Source organism: Rhipicephalus sanguineus, chromosome 4 (assembly GCF_013339695.2).
Source record: "Rhipicephalus sanguineus isolate Rsan-2018 chromosome 4, BIME_Rsan_1.4, whole genome shotgun sequence".
Classification (NCBI taxonomy): Eukaryota; Metazoa; Arthropoda; class Arachnida; order Ixodida; family Ixodidae; genus Rhipicephalus; species Rhipicephalus sanguineus.
In genome coordinates, this window is record NC_051179.1 from 33,940,936 (window position 1) to 33,961,379 (window position 20,444).

At 45.3% G+C, this 20,444-nt stretch overlaps 1 protein-coding gene across 7 annotated transcripts in view; it reads right to left on the reverse strand.

Annotated features, from left to right (window-relative positions):
* Window positions 1-20,444, reverse strand: part of LOC119389742 (endothelin-converting enzyme homolog) — a 152,263-nt gene that overhangs the window by 11,508 nt on the left and 120,311 nt on the right. For all 7 annotated transcript variants that reach the window (XM_037657118.2, XM_037657121.2, XM_037657115.2 and 4 more), the window contains 7 exons: window positions 9,683-9,845; window positions 8,273-8,324; window positions 7,806-7,873; window positions 4,767-4,891; window positions 4,497-4,562; window positions 1,492-1,664; window positions 81-188 (listed from right to left, as the gene is read on the reverse strand). In XM_037657118.2, coding sequence (XP_037513046.1) covers window positions 89-188; window positions 1,492-1,664; window positions 4,497-4,562; window positions 4,767-4,891; window positions 7,806-7,873; window positions 8,273-8,324; window positions 9,683-9,845 — 747 coding nt within the window. In that variant the 3' untranslated portion in view covers window positions 81-88. The remainder of the gene's footprint in view (window positions 1-80; window positions 189-1,491; window positions 1,665-4,496; window positions 4,563-4,766; window positions 4,892-7,805; window positions 7,874-8,272; window positions 8,325-9,682; window positions 9,846-20,444) is intronic.

Sequence of the window (20,444 nt, forward strand, 5' to 3'; positions counted from 1 at the left end):
GTAAGTTAGTCGTGATAATCGGTCACCATGACACTGTACCGCATCATGCCTCATCCATTAATTTGTTTGCGTTCTCTTACCTGTTCCATCACCACACTTCGCACTTCTTGCGTGTGTTCATGGCGCTGTTCTTTCTGCACTTGAACTCCCTGGAGAACTCGTCGGAGTTGGACACCGGCCCCGTGACCCTGGTGGAAGGAAAAAGTGCAGTAGCAGTGAGCGACGACAGCTCGTCCGTTCATTCTTTCATTTTTTTTTTTCGCGCAACCTTCCTCTGGCCTATTTACTACTAGTACGAGTCGTGAGCGTTTCGGTGGCGAAATCGACGTCGTGTTATATGGATGACTGCCCTGTCTTTCGTAACACTTGCTTCTATGCTGACGTAACTGACTATCTAAAAGGGAGGTCGACGTGTTAAGTACATTACTCGTTGAATCACAATTCTTTATTCGGCGAATCAAGCGTGAAAAGGTCATTGTAAAAGGCGAAAAAAAAAGCCTTTAGGTGCGAGGAACGAAATGAAAGGAAATAACCTCTATGCATTTTCTAAAACTATTTTTATATCCAGTAATTATGCAAATTATGGCATTGTTACCAGTGAATGGTAAATCGGGCTTGCGCAATGCCGCAAGGGTGGGGGTGGCTGGCGGGGGGCAGGGGGGGACAAGAGTTGTTAAAGGAAAAACTCGTGGAAAGAGGAAAAAAAAAAAGGGAAAAAGAAACAGAGGCCAACCATAAAATGGCATATTTCTGGCTGGTTCCTTCAATGTAACCGAACAAGCAAAGACGCGATCGGGAACGCAACGCTCGGTTACCACAATACGCAGTAGATTGTGCAATATATACTGAAACTGAGGAATTACCGACACTGCATAGATGCCATTTGCCTACTTCGCTTTTGCATCAGCTTCTTAGTAATCAAATCTACTGGACATACACATCTTGAGTAGCCGTACTTCGCTGCGCTTCTTTCGTTAATTTATTTTGTGCTTGCACAAAGCGTGCGGCTTGCACGAAGCCTCACGTCTTGTCCTGCCGAAATCGATCACTCGCTAAGATATAAATATATAAAAGAGAGTATCAGCCGACGAAAACATTCATTGCCAAACGTTGCCCCGGGCGCTAACATCTCAAGCGCGCAACCTAAAGTTCATCGGCACGTTATTCTTCACAGATAGGTATGTTTGCTCTCGTTGTTAATTGCGCGTTTCTCGCTGAGACCGTGGGAAAAGAAAGCTCTATTTCATTGCCGGTTTTTCTTTAATTGTCTCTCTCTTGTGCCTGGCACGATTAGTAAATCTTGTAGTAAAGCTTGTAAGGTAGGAAGGTGCGGAGCTTTTGTAATACCACATTTCTCTGCGTTTTCCCCCGTGCGCGCGCGTTTGCACGCGTCTGTTGTGTGTTCGCACTGCGCATGGAAAGCGTTAACTCATCTGAGGTCATCGGAACACCGCGAGTAACAAAATACTAGCGAGCCCTTCTTTATTTTACCTGAACCTCGCCGGCGAGTGAGGGTCACTGAGGATCTGCAAGTGGATGGCTTCCGGCGTTTCAGTGGAGCACCAGACCTGGGCGAAGCCCACGTAGAACAGCTGCTTGTGCGTCAGGTTCACGCCGGGCAGAGGAGGCTCGTCGGGGTGCCTGTCCAGCCATTCTTCGAATGCCTGCATTCCAAGATCACCATCGTCATCATCAGCCTAACTGCGTCCACTGCAGGGCAAATGCCTCTCCCATGTTCCGCCAGTCAACCCGGTCCTGTGCTTGTTGCGGTCACGTTATCACCGCAAACTTCTTAACCTCATCTGCCCACCTAACTTTTTGCCTCCCCCTCGCGCGTTTGCCTTCTCTTGGAATCCAGTCAGTGACTCTTAAAGAGACACTAAAGAGCAAAACGAATTTTCTCGCATTAGTAAAGTAGTCTTCCACGATACCAAAAAGTCACAGTTTCGCCGCAAGGCCGAAGCAATGAATGCGATAGCAAGAAACTAATGCTATATGAAGTGAGGCTCGCCAATGGAGAGAGAGAGAGAAATAACATTTATTTACACATCCGGCAATGGATGCTCTCAGTTTGAACAGCGCTCCTGTTGCAAAGGCGGCCGAAGCAGCGAAGGAAACTAGCGTGCTTCAAGTGTCGAGCTGTGACACTTGATAGTTCGCGCTCATCTTCTGTTTGTTCGTTTAGCGGCGTCCCTTGAGCTCGAGTGGCTTTCGTACGCTCCGTAACATGAGCGCGGACATCACGGTGAAAGCGTGGAACATCCCTCTTCCTCTCAGCACAAGAAAACCGCGCGAGCAGACAGCGGAAGGGCAAAGTTCTCCCTGCGCAAGTATAAGAAGAAGCGAGCGAGCTCGCCGACGACTTTTAAATGCGCCTGTCGCGCTCCTAACGCCATCTCGCTGGTAATGAAGAAACGCTTATAAGCGCAGCCGTCTCTGAGTCCGTCCATCGAAAAAGGGTGTGTATATAACGCTCGCCGTTACCTACGCGGAGGATCTGCGTTTCGTGGCGTAGTGGCTAGCGCCAGTCGCTGCGGAGGAAGAGGTCTCTGGTTCGATTCCGCGCTTCGGAAGCATTTTTCTGAATTATTTTCTTTGGGTCTTTTATATACATATACATACTTATACATATACGGTGCATGACGGCGGCGACGGCGACGGCAAATTCCAGCCGAGACTGTCCATATAATTGCTATCGAAATAAAACACCACGCTTGCTGCGAGAATACGCTTAATAAGCGAGAAAACGCGCAAAAATAAAATACAGGTGACGACGCCACCTTGGAATTCCCGCACCATTTGCCGTGACGTCACATATTTTTGACGGCGCCTGCTTGAGCCTACGTAGTTCCTAATCGGTTAAATCGAAGTACATTGTCCTCTGAAGGGGTCAGAGACTTGACATAACGAGTTTGTGGAAATTTCGTCGAGCCAGTGGCGCCAAAATACGTTAAATGCTCTTTGAAATCTTTTACGTCACGAATTACAAAGTTCGGCGCGAAACTTAAAAATGAAACTTTGAACTTGGCTTTTCTCCTCTAATGATAAACCTACGGCGGTGAAATAAACTACACAAGAGTTCTCCGAGCACACTTTATGAATCTAAACCAATTCACTGTTTCTCTTTAGTGTCCCTTTAAGTGCTGGCGGTTATCTTGCCTACGCGCTGTATGTCCTGCCCATACCCACTTCCTCTCGATTTAGACTGAGATGTCCTTAACACGATTTTGTTCTCTGACCAGCTCTACTCTCTTCTTGTCCCTTAAGGTTACACCTATCATTTTGCTTTCTATGGTTCGCTGCGTCTTCCTCAATTTAAGATAATCCCTAGATTACAAGATGTTCTGGCACGCGGCTTTTTGGCGCATTTGAATTTTGGGCAGTTGAATGCATATATGATGCTTCAGGTCTAGTCGGGCGACGTTTTCTTTAACGTCACCTTTTGCTGCAAGCACCATGACAATCTTGTATTGTTGCACAAATAAATAAATAAATAAATAAATCGATTGTTAGGAAGAGAGTCATTTATCAAGGACGTACTGCGCATCTGTTCATATTGCTTCATGAACTGATTTTCGTGTAGCGAACGCAACAACGTGGGACAAAATTAGGCTGCACGTAAACGCTGGCTACGTCCACTCAAGTTATTCGTAGCTTCAGGTCAACCAAAGTGGAATGACAAAACGAGGTTGTTACTTTAGTTCTTATCTGAAACGTTTTCTGAAGATTAATGACATGTATCTTGTAAGTCGCGCAAACTTGCAGTTGTTTCAGTCCTTGGCCTCTGCAAGTACGGAATGACCTTATGACGGGTACCTTCAGAGCCAACTGAATCACAACAGCCAGATCATCGTTGATAGGTCACGTTTTAGCCTTAAAAGCTATAAAAATATTCACTTAGCAGCGAGAAAGCAACCAGAAGCTACAGGCAAAAAGCCTTACCTATTACCATGGCCGAAAGTTAAGTTTGAAAATGAAATACTCCTCAAGCTGAGAAGTGCGGTGAAGTACACTAAATGCAGCAATTCACTGTGTGTGAAATGCACTAGGCATCAATCACAAAGATATATTTGGTGTGCGGATTTTTGATGCATGCGAAAATCTGACCAGATATCACAGTTAAGCCAGCAACTGTTCATCAAAAAGCACTCTAAAGCAGGATCCGAGGATAGAAGAACACACCAGCGCAAAGTTAATTGGTACAAGTGACACTTCTGCCGTTCTCGTAATAAACAATCGCGATCCAAATAACACTTCTTGGCCAAGTTAGTGCGATTGTGAAAACATGACTTTTAATATGGTGCTCATTTTGTATGTGTTCCTCTCTGCGCCTTTCAATATTTCGATCCAGCTGAGCCCAGCTCAAGACTGTTCTTAACTTCTTAAAAATCGCTTTTACTCCAACCACTCGATATACTGATTATCACATTAAAACTTGGACTCGTTGCTTCCATGCAGCTCAGACCAAGCGACACCTTTTATGAAAGGGAACTCACGTGAAAAGCCGCTTTGAGGCCTCCGTTGTCTGCGATGTTCTCGCCCAGTGTTTGCTTTCCGTTGAGCTAAAAAGAAGAAGAATGCTCATTTTGTACACACTGCATCGTTAGCCCAATGTCTCGTGACCGCACTGAACCACACGAGACAAAACGTTGCGGCTCAATTGCATTGCATATGAATGAGTGAGCACTGTTTGCGGCGACAACTGCATTGCAGCCACGGCAAAGAATGCAAACAATGAAATAGTTGCGCATTTCGCATGCACTCACGTTTTCGTTGTTGGCAGTGTAGTTTGAATACTGATCAATGAAGCATTGAGCCCTCGACTGGAAGCTCTGAATGGTTGAGTTCTTCCACCACTGGTTAAGGTTGCCAGACTTGTCGTATTCTCGTCCTGCGTCGATTTGAAGAAAGACCTTGAGGACACGCATGAGCGCCTCCTTGCTCCCAATTTCAATTCAATAATGGTACACATGCTTCTTTTTAAGCACAGTCAGCAACAATGAAGTGTGCTTCAGTGATTCGAAACGAAAGGCGATTAGAGGATACGTTCTAGACAGAAAATGTTTTTAGAGACGTCAATGTCATTTCTTTCGTTTTTTTTTTAAACTTTACATGAGCACACAACCAGGACAAGGGCATCAGAACGACAACGACAATGCTCTCAACTTCGAGCGACAATTTACTCACGGTCAGCGTGCCTATGCAGGATGGGTAATTCTGTGCATCGTGAAGTAAACGCAACAGCTGGGCCACGTTTTTCGAAAGCGTACGCTTAACCCTTTGACACATTATGTGCACAATTGTGTGCACTACTTGTTTTTGTTAGTTGTATCGACTAGTGGCTAAGAAAGAACCTGATACATTGAGCTTTGGATAAATTGAACCTCCTGCATGATAAATTTGTTTTCATTTAACTTCATTTTGCAGTGTACTGTTGCTTATGATTACTTTGCTGAAGGCAATACCACGTTCGACGAGCCGCTTCCCGCGAGCCACTTGTAAAGTATAATTTTTATTTGCTCAAAACTGACATAAGCGAAAACGAATTCGCACTATATATCTAGCCTGAGATTTGATACTATCTATGCGAAAACAAGGCATGAATGAATTCAGAATAAATAGATATTTAGTTTACAATTTAACTGGGAATAATTACTATAACTCACTAAATTAGCGTATTATGGCATTGCTTTTGTTGCAACAGAATATCGAGTGCCTTGAAATAACGTCGTATCGATTTGACGCATTTATACACATTTCTTCATAGGGTAGCGTCTGAAAGGGCTAAAGTATAGCTGTAATACTATCATTTTGCGCAGTTAATAAAGCCAGATTCATTTAGGCCCCTTGTCGCACATGGGCTTTCGGACAACGTAATAAAGCCAACATACATTGTCATTATCTTTTGGCTTCATTAGACGTGTCTAACAAAGAAACGAGTCACTCGAACCATTCCCCTTCTTATGAACAATGTGAATTACCTATACCTATGTTTTATGCAACACATTCGACGCCCCTATTTTGAAAAACCATCCGGTAAAAGATACGACCGTAGTTCCTGCTGTTTCGTATCTTTTGTATGCCTTTCTTCTGAGCTGGTTTGCTCATGTGTCTTATGCTTCGTTGTTCGATAGAGCGACCACAAAGCAGAGTCGAGAGCAGAAGTGGAAGAGTAAAAATTTTAATGAAATCAATAGTTGACGGAAACTCGTCTGGCCGCGAATGCTCATGGTCAAAGGTAAAAGGAAGACGCCGACCAAAAAGAAACTTTAATATAACAGACGTTTCGGCCCCTGTGCGGGAGCCGAAACGTCTGTTATATTAAATTTATTTTTGGTCGGCGTCTTTCTTTTACCTTTGACCATGTAAAAATTTTATAGTGCAGACGCGCACAACGCAAGGTAAAACTTGTCAGTTAGGTTGGAAGATGACGGCACGGCACGCTGATGCGACGGTACTAATGAGCTTATACGTAACAATGGGGATTGCCGGCTTACCACACACCTTAAAGGACCCCTGACAGCGAAATTCTTGTTGGTGATTTTTTTGCTGTAATTTGTAGCTTTGTGTCTGGTAATCTCTAAATTAAATCGTAAATGCTCTAGCGTATCGTACAACTAATTCTAGCGTAGTTAATTGTGACCATTTTAGCATCACTTCAAAACGCCCGCCTAAAAACCACAAGAAACTGGCGCCCCATGCGGGGGAGCGTCAAAGACCACGTGCACTCAAGCTGTGGTGACGTTGACAGCGCGGTTTTCAAATCGGGGCCCCGCGCGCGGTAGAGATTGAAAGTATGTGGGTGTCTCTGTATGGGTTAAACCTGTTAAGCGCGTGTCCCCTCACGAAAACTACCTCGAGAGCAGCCCGACAACAGAGCCTGAGGGGTGAGGAACAATAGGCCTCGCCGGGTGCCAGTCGTCGTATTGTGCACGTGCGCCCCGCAAACCTTCTGTGACGTCCACAATACTTGCTTTACTCGTGGAACGTCACACGGGGCCTCTATCTACGTCATACCAGGATGTCGCAAGGTGCAGCCAACTCAAGTGAGCACTCACGCTTACTTTAAAACCAAATTAAGATATCTTAAAGCCAACGTTCGTCACTAATAATCGATCAGATGTGCCCCCGTATACAGGAAAATCAAACAACACAAAGATCTCGAGGTTTCAATTTTGGTGTCAGGGGTCCTTTAAAGTACACACGTGCGCTTCGTAGGTGCAGTTGGTCCTTAAAAAATTTTGTCAAGCGCTATCCGCGGAATGTTAGAGCGCAGACACTCGGGAAGCGATTTTAGCCGCATTCTGTCGCAGTTTTAAAACTCTGTTTCATTAAAACGCAGGTATACGGGACAGTTTGCCTTGCTTTGTGATATCGTTGAGCGAAACAAAACATAGACCATGAAGAAACGTTGTGGACAGGTAGACGCTCACTTACAACTGAAGTTAACTGAAAAGATACCAAGAAAGCGGCGTGGGCGCGCATGCGTCCTCACAAACAAAGCTCATATGCAAGTGCACTGAAGAGCTTCTGTCAGACATGTGCGTGAGCGTACCGTCGCTCGCGTTGATGGATAAAAAACTGTGCTCTCTGGCAAGGCGTTATTACATCAGAAACTTTTCAGTGCGTTTACGTATTAACTTTGTTTGTGACGACGCATGCTTTCTTGGAATATTTTCGGCAAACTTCAGTTGTAAGCGAGCGTCTATCCTTCCCACAACGTTTCTTCTGTACTGTGTTTTCTTCCGCTCAACGATTTCGCAGTGACGCACCAACTGGCCCAACAGCCAATGGTTCCGCCTTACCTTGATCATCGAAGGCGTGGGTAAGCTCGTGTCCCATGACCACTCCCATGGCACCGAAGTTTAGAGACCTGGAGGCATTGAATAACACAAACGTAAGGCACATTTACCGTAATCATCGCTATTTAAGCGCAGAAAGGACAGCATTTAACTCGACATCTACTTCTGATGATTAGGTACTAAAGATTATCTTTGTCATGTGGGCTTATCATCAAGAAGAAACCCTTGAAGAACGTTCCGCGACATCAATTTTTCTCACGAAAGAATATAGCTGTCTGCACAGGCTTGGTGCTTTAGTGGTCAATGTAGACGCAACGTAACCCGTGTTTACAGATAATTCCAGATTCATTATCACGTAATAAGCAATTGTGCCATTCCGACCTCGGGCATAGAAAGTCCTACACTATAATTATTTTGTGCAATTGGTATCATAACCTCTCTTTTAATAGGGAGAACGGGTATTTGCTTACTTTGGATAGTTTGGATCGTAGAACGGCGCCTGCAGGATGCCAGCCGGGAAAACTGGAAAAGAAAAAAGAGATTGAACATTGTAACACATTGATAGTAGCTTAATAGACAACAATCTAAGTTCTTCTTTACAAGATATTTTAGAGAAGCGCCTCTCAGTGAAGTCAGACTTAAGCTAGAAGTCAGAATTTTACGATTTTAATTGCCATTGTTAAAATGTTCACAACCCGCTGTACTGAGTAACCTTTCCCTGGCCTTGCATGGCCTTTACTGAAAAGAAGGTATGAACTGCTCGATGTAAAACGAAGTAATCTTAATCCTAATTTTGTTAATCGAAGTAATATAGTTTTGAAAATGGGAACAGCGTGTGAATTTCAATCAATCAAATATTAATTCAATGACTTGATAAATACGAAACCTGAAGTGCGTGCATGATAATAACCGAGCCGATAACCATAAGGTTAGTTTCTCGTTTAAGATAAACTACATCGAGAGACGTCGCAAGAACAAAGGTAGCAAGATGCAAACAACACAAACACCAAGGTGAGATACGTAAAAAATAACGACTGTCATGAAGATTAAAGAAAATTCATTCCACTTTTGCCTGTTCATTACTGGAGGAAAGAAGATCACTTTAAATTAACGGTATTAAGTGACAAGCAGGCGTTTGTTCACTGCGACACGGTTACATTCTATGCTAATTTTAACACTAAATAATTATCTAAAACGAATGTGTCTAATATCTCAATAGGTATGTACGCAATCGTGCAACAGTATATGCGAGGAAAGCCATGTTCCACATTTCCATGGGCTCGATATCATCGTCAATGCTTTGCGGTCACACCAACCGCGGTAGCTCATGTGCTACAGCGTTGTGCTGCGGAAACGCAAAGTTGTGATTTCGATCCCTGCCACAGTGGAGGTTGTGTGTCGTGTGTATGGAGCACATTAAAGAAATCAAGGTGATCAAACTAGCCCGGAGCACAATAAGATCATTTCGGCGTGTTTAATTCCAGAAGTTCGTTTTTTGTTGTTGTTGTTGACGTTGTACCATACGTATGTTCATTGCTCTTCTTGACATAACTACTTTGTTTTGCCTCATGTCTCGACTGTTTTATGATCTTAGGTTAACAGCACACACGGAAAGCGGGGACGACGATAAAAACAGGCGCTCGTGAACTTATCTCTGTCTTTATCGTCGTCTCTGTCTTTCTACTATGCTGCTAACCTAAGATCATGAATCACCAACTAGCCCAATAGACTACTCCACTGTTTCGTCATCTAGTACATTAACAAACGCTGGCGGGAAACACACATTCTGATCAGAATTTCAAGCACATCAGAGCCGCAGTAATGCAAACAAAAAATGGGTCGTAAAAGTTAAGGCGCTGGCACGCGTATGTTGTACCGACCGATCTGGTTCTTGGTGGGCGTGTAGTAAGCGTTCACGATGGTAGGCGTCATCTCCCATTCGGTCTTGTTGCTAGGCCGGTACAGGCGCTGCATGTTCTTTTTGAGCAGGAACTGGCTCACCCGGATGTTGTTCTCGAAGTATTCGTTCTCTACGAATTCCAGCTGGCACGACAAGAGAGAGAGAAAAAAAAAAGAAAAGCATGAGACACGCTGTAAGCTTACTACGCCACAAGACTGGGATGATTCAGAACTGAAGGTACAACAGCAGAACCTAAAGGCAGAACTAAATTTCGATCGCTTATGCAGTCGTGTCGCAAAACATTGTTGCACATGCTGTAGTAAAACTCTTGGGGAAATTATATATGTCAAAAATAATATAGCAATTCTTTGTCATATTGTCGATATTCTTGTTTTGAGATAGCGAGTACTATTGCTTACGTTTCCTTGTACCCTGGAGTGTATCTGGCATTTGTGATTGAGTACGCCAGTGTCGGGCTTGGCGAGGGGCATCCATGAAAGACGTCATTTTGAAGTGCCGAGAAACGTATATATTTTCCAAACATTAGTGTTGTACGAACGTCTATATTGCAGCACTCAAACTTCATGTATGTTTATGTCTGTCAAGTGCTCTTTTCTCATTTGTTGTATTTGTTGTTAGCATTAGAAACTTAGCTACTGTGTGATATAAAAGCGCTCGCCGCCGCCACACAGCAGCCCCTGCTCTGTGGCGGCAGCGTAAGCTAAAAAAAAAAAAAACAGTCGGGGCAGCACAGGCGCGCAAATAGCTGAATTTAACGCTAACAAATAGCTATCTTGATAATGCCTCATTTTTTTGGCCACTGTAATTTGATATGAAGCAGTTAAAATCTATTCAGTGTGTCCAAGATTTCTTTGTAGCCTCCCATGCTCCTCCAGTGCTAGGGTATTATTGTTTTCGATCGGTGACAGTCACACATAAATTACAGTTTGTCTTCTCGGGTTTCAGCGAGGCAGTTATTGTGAAAAGTCGTTTCTACTCAACTCAGTTAGGTGGCCTTCTCAACCGAGACGGCAGTCTGTTTCTTGTTACTGTTTGGTTATCATCCCCCCATTGTTATCGGGAAGTGTGTCGGGATTTGCGAAATCAAAGAACTGGTTCAAGTCGGTTGAAGAAAAAAAAAAGCAAAGACAAACTCTAATATCAGCACACAGACCCCCCCCCCCCTCAAAAAAAAAACAAAAACAAAAGAAATAAAATGAAAGAGAGAAAGAGAACCAAGGAAACTGTGTAACAGGATTACTAGGTCATTACGCGAGAAGAAAAAATTATGCAAAACACCCGTACGCGAAACAGCGACCCGTGTCAGCAGTTTGAGCAAGAATAGAAAAAAACGCCAGGCCTGCGCTAAAACCGCAGCACAGTCACAGCGAAAGCTGGAAGAGCGGCGTTTCTAGAGCCCGTTAAGCTCTCTTGGGGCTACAATACAAGTACACTAGAAAGGTACCCACTACGCCATAAATCACAATTTTTGTGAAGTTTGGAAGCACCTACTAAGCCATTATTCGTCATTCTGCGGAGAAGCGAGGCACCAGCTACACGTCTGTAAGGCATTATGTGCACTTTGTTCACGCGACGACTGATGACTATGAAGAATTATGGCTCAGCCCTTTGTAATGGGTTGGAATCTTTAAACGGCCCACCAGTTATGTAATTTGCATTGGGTGACGCCCGGTCGCTATTTCCCTCTCCCGTCATGCTCTATACCATACGTTGACGTGGGAAAGAGACGGGTGGGGGGGGGGGGGGGGGAGCGAAGAACTTTACTGAGACCCCGAGGAAATGGATCATACGCTTATGGGCTTCCTTGGCAACCAATACAAGTGCCCTTGCGAGGAACCCACTACGCTATAAATCATTGTAATTTTACTGAGACCCAGAGGAAGTGTATCATGCGCTTATGGGCTTCCTTGGCAACCAATCCAAGTGCACTTGCGAGGAACCCACTACGCTATAAAAATTGTAATTTTTGAGAAGTAGGCCAGCAGGCACTCTTCCATTTTTTGTCATTCTACGGAGAGCGTTGGTACCTGCTAAACCCATGTAAGGCATTATGCGCACTTTGTTGATGCTGTGCCTGATGATGAAGAATTATGGCAGGGTCCTTTGTAATGGGTTGGAAGCATTCAACAACCTGCTCGTTGCGCAATTCGCATTGTGTGACGCCTGGTTACAGAATTCGCGTTGTGCTACGCTTGGTGCTTATTTTACTCTTCTACCACGCTATATTGCATACGCTAATGTGGTTCCTTCCCGACATGAAGCCTGTATAGGACCTTTTAGCAAAGAAGTTTCAAGCACCGGTATGGCTCAGAGGTTGAATACTGGGCTCCCACGCAGAGGACCCAGGTTCGAACCTCGTTCCATCCTGGAATTTTTTTCTTATTTAGTTTTTTTTCTTATTTCGAGCGATACTGGTTACGGACACCGGCGGCGGCGGCGGCAGCGGCGGCGGCGGCGGCGGCGGCGGCGGCGGCAGCGGCGGCGGCGGCGGCGGCGGCGGACAACTACGGCGCCAAAAACGGCCGGTGAAATGATCTCATAACAGCTTTCGCTGTAAAAGAGCAAACATGAACTGGATACAACGTAAAAACAATAGAATTGAGATGTGCATTGTGTCGGGGCCTAGACTAATTGCGTTTGAGCTTAAATGCGCAGAAGTCCGCAAAGTCCGGGCAAACGATGAGTTAGCACTTCTATAGGGTGCTTTATTTCGGGAACAAAGGTCCACCACGACCTTTAATGCTGAGATAATGCCGCAGTGTCCCAAACACAATGTAGATGGCATATTAGCCTGCAATGTCTTCCCTTTCTCGCTCCCATTTGACATGTTTCTGCTGCTATCATGAGTACAGAAAAAAAAAAACACAAGGTGCTTGATAAAAGAAATTGCGGGCAGTTTGCACTAAGTCGTGCAAAGCTTGGCACAGCGAAGCACGGGCCCGTCGCCGCTCGTGCTCCCCGTCGACCGACAAGTCTAGCTTCGATGTGCGCGGCTTCCTCCTCGGGAGTACGCAGCCAGGCTATGCACCATAGAGCGATGGTTGCGCGCGATGTCTCCGTCGGTGGACGTGGCTTAGTTATTGCGCATGCGCGGCTTGGCCAGGTGGTGCGGTATCTGGTCGCTAGACGACACGATGCTTGCTTCCTGCTTCTGTTTATTTTTTTTTCCTCTCTCTACTTCTTTCTCTCTCTTTCGTTGATGCTCTCTGCCGCTCTTTTTCTTTCTGCATTTCCTCTATACCCTTTCTCATTTTTGCTGTGCCATGCTTTACTCTCTCCCCTCCTCCTCCTCACCTCACATCTTTCCTCCTCACGATCACTTCCTTTCCCGCCTCTTGCTACACTATACTATACGAGGCTACGCAACGCTCTTGCTAGCGTGCCTGGATAGCCGTGTGGTTAGAACGCTCGTCTTCGGATCGAGATTACGTGAGTTCGAATCCCGCCTCGTGAATAGAATTTTTGGCAAGAATTTTTCGCTTTCTCTTTCTCCATATCTTTATTTCCATGTCTCTGTTTCTCTCTCTTTCTCTCTCCCTCTCTGTACTCGTTCTCAGGTATCAGCACAGTGGCACACACCCGTTAAGATGATGATAGTTTTCTGCGATCGACTCACAAGGAACGATTTGATAAACAGCCTCGCTGTTTAAAAAATTCAGAGCACTTCCATTACTCTGAAGAGGGAAGCCAGCGGCTGCGGCTCCACATTCTGCGGCAGCGGCTTCACGTCGTTTTCGCGCCCTTTCGCGCTTCTGTGCGCGTTGGCGTTCCTTCAATTCCCGCTCTTCTTCCTCCTAGCGAACGACACGCGTCCGTCCCATAGCGAGCCCAAAGGGCAACTGCTGATAACAGCGCTAGCACAACCCCCGGAAAGTCTCAAGTTCCAGCGATCGCCGTAGAGGGCGAAAAAATCAACCGCGGCGCGTTCCGGCTTCGAACACCGGGAGTGGATCTACTAACTTCTGTGTTAAGGTCGCATGGGCGCCGCTACAGTGTACTAGAATGGGGCAGTGGGCTCACTGCCGTATCCCTGCGCGCGCCGCCATGGCCCTCTCCGCGTCGACAGCCTGGGCGCCCGCCAGGGGCGCTGCCGCCAGTTTCTCCTGAAAACTTCTCTTGCGGGGTGCGAAGCGCGTACCCTGGTTACTGTACCCCTGGTCGGGGTTACGCTGGTTACGATGTAGTTCCGGGGGGATCAACAAACGCGGAGTTGAAGGCGGTAAGAGGGCCACCCCAATGACACTTAAGAGAGACCACAAAAAAAAAAAAAACGGACGGAGGAGGGGCTCGAGCATTTTATTCTTCTTTTAAGCTGATTCCCCTGCAGTGCATGTTCACGCCATTCATTCGTTTGAAGGACCTTTGTCGATCGGCACCACTCGTGCCGCTTTGCTGCACTTACGTATGCTTGTTTTTCTGAAGGATCGGCATTTGTGTCTGTCCGCAAACTGCAACTGTCTCAAAGACGGTCCGCCGCTGCATCTGGACGGGAGGGACGCGCTACAGCCTCCGGCGGTCGTGCACATAGGGCATGCAGCGTACGTGCAGAGAAATTGCTGGGGCAGCGTTTGACAACAAAAACAGCTGGACCCAAAGAAGCTAGGAGTGACCGCGTAGTCAAGTGCAGTAACAATAAAAGCAAAAAAAAGCAAAACAAAACAGGAGGGGGGTGACAGCAAAACCGTACTCGTATAGAAAAAGGAGATGTAGAGGGGAGACTGAAGTAGCTGTCATTAGGAAGCGGGAGACCCGTAGGGATTATTGGGCTCCTTTTGGGATGCTCCAGTGTCTGTTAGATCAACGTTGTCGTCGGCTGTTTATTGGTCGTGACCATTTCTGCATTGTTAATCATGGCAAGCATTTGCGCATGCATGCAGGGGTTTGTGTAAATAAAATCAGTTCAGACGTCTATCAGGCCAGGAGGAGGAGCGAATCTGCCTGCTCATTGCCGGGTGTGCGGCTGTTCTCCTGATCTGAAAGGCACGCAAATTATTGGTAAGGGAACCACGCAATTAATACGAACGGGAAGTGATTGAAGCGGAAATCTGGAAACATATGGTTCGAACAAATGAATTACTGTATCTGTCACTATCAAAGAAAGAGATTGCTTATTTTTAAAAAATGTGGTTACTGATGTCATTCTCTCTTATTGTGAATCACACGTGTTTTATGTACGACGCATGCGCGCTTTGCTTATCAGGGAACGTTATGTGGTTTCATTAAACCTGTTGCTAGTTCCAGCGAGTGTCTTCTCTTCTTGTGTAAGCGTCCGTAAGCTGGTTTTTTCGTTTCTTCAAGCATGTATACCAACAGGCCCAGCAACAGATTCTCGATCCTCAGCTCATATATGCGAATAAAAAAAAAAGAAAAAAAAGTGAGGCGTTGTTGTGGGGCTCGAAAGGCGAGAGTGAAGTGGCTATGATCGTTACAGTGGCGAAGGGGCATTGAAATCGTATCGATCAGCAGGACAAAAAAAAAAAAAAAACTTCAACCCCAACCAACTACACGCCCTATCTGTTACTGCAGCGGCTACGTGGAGGAGCAATAGCCGCTTAAAACATTGCCCACCCTTCGTAAATCAGTCACAGCGACAGTAATTTATTTTACAACTCACAGAAAAGTTGCATCAAAAGAAGCTCCGTGTGTTGCGCACCGTAACTTTGACTTTTCTTGCGCGCAAAACAGCAACGCGCGCTAGCCGCGCACAGCAATCCGCCGGAAAGTTTCAGGTGACACTGGGAGCCGCGCCGCCTGTCGGCGGCGACATGAAGTGCGTCACGCTCCGCCGCTCAGTGAGCGCACTACAAACTTCTAGAACACTGTAGGCGCCGCCATTCGCTCTATTGCACTTTCTTGTAGGGGCGCCCTCGTCGGAGCCAATTATGAATTCAAAATATTCTTCAAATAACCGAAGGCTACATCTTTGTATAATGCTACACTTCAATAAAACAAATTGCTATTTATACCAAGTGGCCTTGCCTTGACAGGTACCGCGGCATCAATCTTTTGTAATAGTTTTTGCTCCAGCTGACTCGTAATTGTCAGCAGCCTATCGACATCATTATCTTCATTTCAAAATATACGGCGGCAGAGGCGGCGTAACGGTAGGTAACGGTCACGGTGCATTCGGATGGGTCTCGCGCTCTTTTGTTTCGCTGTAAAAGTTTCCAGCCACTGCCGGCCGAGACACTCGCTTTCGTTCTGTTTGTTTTGACTCGTTGAAATGCTTTCGCGAAGCGCATTCAGCAGACTTCTGGAGAACGAAGGGACCGTTGAAGCGTTCACCGGATGAACACTCGTTTCAAGCCCGAGAATATACGAACCGGTGAGTACAAAAACCCACTGCTTCAGCTTTTTACCAATGACTGTGTGGGTGTCACACGGAGGCGACGCACTGCAATATTAAAATTTTCAACGTGTCAAACTCTGTCGATGAGAAAACGTGCCATCCTTGCGGCGTGGCTTCAAGTGGGAGCAAGTTGCTGAGTTTATCGTTCGGTTCACATTAACCAGGCCGCTGCAATAAAGAAAGGCAACTGCATCACCAACGCCTCGCATGTATCTTCGTAACTAGCCCGCATATCAGTGCAAAAAAGATACGAGTTATATTTTGCCGCAGTCGCATTTGAGAAGTCAGGTTTAGAGATGTCATTTCTCCTGTTGTCAGTTTAGGTTATTTTTACTACACATTTAGTGCAACGAAAGCTTCACATAATTATGAGTGCACTTTCACTTTATTGTGATAAAGAAACCGGCACTATAATCAGAAATATTTTTTTTTCTGCCATAGCCTCCTGGCCTGAGTAGGAAACAGCTGTGTGCAGTGAGCAAGGCACCTGTTACATGACACGCCTGTAAAGAAGCTAGCCCGAGTGAAACAACATGCATTATAAGGTACGTTTACATATATGTATAACAAACCGCTGTTTTTGTTCACTATGTTTATATGTTTACATTTGCAAAGTTTAATATTCATTGATTATGCTTATCAATATCTGGTGATGTCATTGTTTTTCCAGGATTGCCAGGCAACGACAGGATGACTACCCCCGAATGTCCACTCTGCAAGTGCAGTGAAACATGTGAATGTCTGCTACAACAGGTCATCTTGAACGTCATGCTTGCAAAGTTGTATTTGTGAATGGTTTACCAGGCATCTCATGGAGGGCTGCTTACAATCGTCCACAAGCATTAGCTGTTTACTGTGTCATGCAATCTACACCGCAATAGCGTGAAATTGAACACTATCTCCGTGCATTAGTTACATTACGCAGCACTGCTGAGCTCAACGACGCAGGTTTTATACCCAGCCACGGTGGTCCCATTTCATTGAGGGCGAAATGCAAGGACCCTCGTGTGCTCAGATTTGCGTATGAAGTTCAGGGAAAAACAAAAGCTTGAAGAGACAAAAAATTTGTGAACAAGAGGTGTCGCTGGAGCAAATGTTTCGACAAGAGGTCTTGTCTCCTTCAAGGCTACAACTGCGTTTGTTGTAACTCCAGGCAGTTAGAATCAATCTAGAGTTGCCCACTACTGTATGACTCATAATCATATCATGGTTTGCATGTGAATCATCAGAAATTATAAATTTAAAGGTAAACATATTCGACAGAAGACTGTCTGGCTGGGCAAGATTATAAGAATAAAAAGACTCTCCAGCCACGTTTAGTCATTAATCTTCTTAATTTAAAAAAAAAACTAACAGCCGGAAAGGCCTCGAAACGTAGGGTCAGTTATTTTAAATTATAAATCACGTTACAAAACGAACATCACGGCAGTGAGGGGAATTAACAGTCTTTCCAACATCTAATAATATCTGGGGCTTAACGTCCCAAAACCACGATATGATTATGAGGGATGCCGTAGTGGAGGGCTCAGGAAATTTCGACCACCTGGGATCTAAGTACACGGGCCTCAAACATTCTCGCCTTTATCGAAAATGCAGCCACCGCACAACATAAATGCAACGTTTAGTTGTGCCTTATGAGACAGTTTACAAACTAGGCTCAAAACTGTTTTGCCTTAATTAACTGTGTTTAGATCATAGAAGTTTACAAAAAGATACGACGAAGCTTTACAAGGCTGAGCTCAATTACATTACCCTTTGCACATATGTTCAATGCGCTCCTTCAAATTATTTACAGAAATGTGACGAGCACTTCTTCCAGCACAGCTTCACCGAACACATTTACGTTGTCGTGATGAGTGAGATTGTGTTTATTGAATATGGTAGTGTTTTTTTTATAGCAGAGAAACGTTTTAAATTTGTTTGAGCTCACCTACTTCTGCTGTTTGATTAAATTAACATGTCACGAATATAGCACCTACCACTATGAAGTCTGTGAACTAAAGTCACGAAAAAAACGTAGGAAATCGAAGACGTAATTTAAAACATACATGAACTTGACTTATCCACAGCCATACTACAAGATTTTAGATATTGTCACGGGGTCGTGACGTCGACAAAGGCAGCGGTCGGTGTGTCCAAGATGAAACTTTTCATTTGGCCGAACTTGTGGCCGGGAAACGAAAAGTCAAACTACAGCAATACACACTGACAGCGGCGAACAGAGCGTTGGCCGTCAATAAACTGATCCGTGGCAAGATGCGTCGGCATTTATACCTGTGGCATCGAACATTCGAGCCTTATCGCTGGTGGCTGCGTTAGTTCGAGAATAAACTGAGCTGTTCGCGATTGCATGCTCCAGCCTAACAGAAGATCCTAAAATAATCTGGAATGTTCCCAGACATCCTGGCGCGGTTTGCGCAACGCGGTAACTACCTGTGCAATGGACCAATAACATAAAACATAGAAAGAAAGGAGCGCGTGTGGCAGTATTTCAAGCCGGAGCTTCTAAAAGTAGCAGGGAGAATACATACTTGAGCTTCCAAGGACAAATATATTGAAAAAGTAAATAACACAATAACAAGTATGCAATATACATATATATGACCTTTATTTATCCAGCATTGGCACAGGTTCACATCATGCCCCACAGTTTGATTTCGTGTGTGTTTGCTTGCAATAGAGTGCTAGTTCTATCGACATGTCTATGTGATACAGAGATTGTGCTTATGGCTGAGCAGTTGTTTAGTGTTCTGTGCGAACACCAACAAAGATGTACACTGCATGCGTAAAGGTTATTTTCTTAGAATTGTGCTTCTAGAATCCGTAAGCACTCGCCTTATATCTCTGTTTCTTTAGCATTCATCTACGCTGCATACTCAGTAGTCCGATTACTACTAGCGCCAAAAATCAGCGCTTGTGTCGTCCTTTTTCCGTGTTTTGTGTATCTGTCTTAACCCGGTGTGCGCTGCCGTATATCGTGAATATGACCAACCAACTAGCCCACGAGTACTTTTTAATCTAGCTGCAGAAACTGTGTAACTGAACTATAACGAGGAACAAAACGAGCCTGAAATATTTTCTTCCACCTATTACCTAAATACGTAATACCTATGGTATGGCTTCACGGCCGAGAATTTAGCCGAGAAATTCGTGCCTGCCCTGTAGACACAACGCAATATTCCTTATTTGTAACGCATTCAAGGTGACATCGCAGAGCGAGAAAGATGCAGAACTGTACGCATCCGCGATTGTTTACGTAAAAGATTAATTAAAACTACACTGCTCTCACTGCGCCAACTATCTGTCGGCGGAGCGCACGTTTCGTTTCCGACTCCACACCATGCACTCAAAGATAAACACAACCTGGCAAGTGCCGCATAACTAACGGAAGGATAAGACCCTTGTCCTAAAGCTACGCTGTTAAACTCGGACGCCGCTACACAATGAGAGCAACGTTCTTTCGGCGATCTCGGTGTTCAGTTATATGCACATATTTGTCAGCTTTCAGACTGATTACACACGTACGGGTTGAAAGCTTTCGACGTGTATGAGTGACTTGTTTTGCTTGGACCTGACTGTATATATTGCTTGCACCACCTTGGGGACTCACAATAAACGATGCAAACCTTACTTGATTGACGCTGTTTTTGCCAGTCGAGGCCAGTTTGGTCACCTGGCGATAACTATTACACACGCGAGCCGCGATTTAGCAACGACAAAGAACAAAATACCATAGGGAGTAAAAACCGCAGTAGCGCGACCAGGGCGAACCAGCCGCAAAAACGCGTTTGTGTAATGATGATGATAGTACTTGCAGCGCCATCTCGCCTCGCTCTATTGCAGTTCAGTACGCCGCCGCTACCCTTATTTCCGTACTACAGTCAAAGGTACAGTTTCCGTTCTCTAAAGTGGTAGATATTCTCTGGCTAGCAGGCTAGTGAAAGAAACCCACGTGACTGGTATGGCAAATTGACCCGCCATCTATGGAGTGGGATCAGAGTTAAAATCTGCGTTCCGTCTCTTTTCTCCCAACTCTCTTCAACCCCCTCTCTGGCGGGATCAACTCCCTCTCCTCCGGGAGGCGCGCTTTCCGCCTAAAGTCCCTTGATCTAGAAAGTAGCGACACTCTCCTCCGCGCGCGCGTTTTCCTCCTCAATTCTCCTCGGATTTCTCCCCTCCCCTGGCCGGCGCGCTGCGCACGGCACGCTGAACCCTCCACTGGCTCGCCGCAGCCGCATTAAAATCACTGCGCGCGCTTGTTTGATCGGCCCCTTGAAGCGTCAAATCAGAACCTGTTTCTTAAGCAATAGTCATGACGAAAGTGGGCTTCCGATAGAACAAAGTGACAAATATATTTTTAAAGACGCTTCGG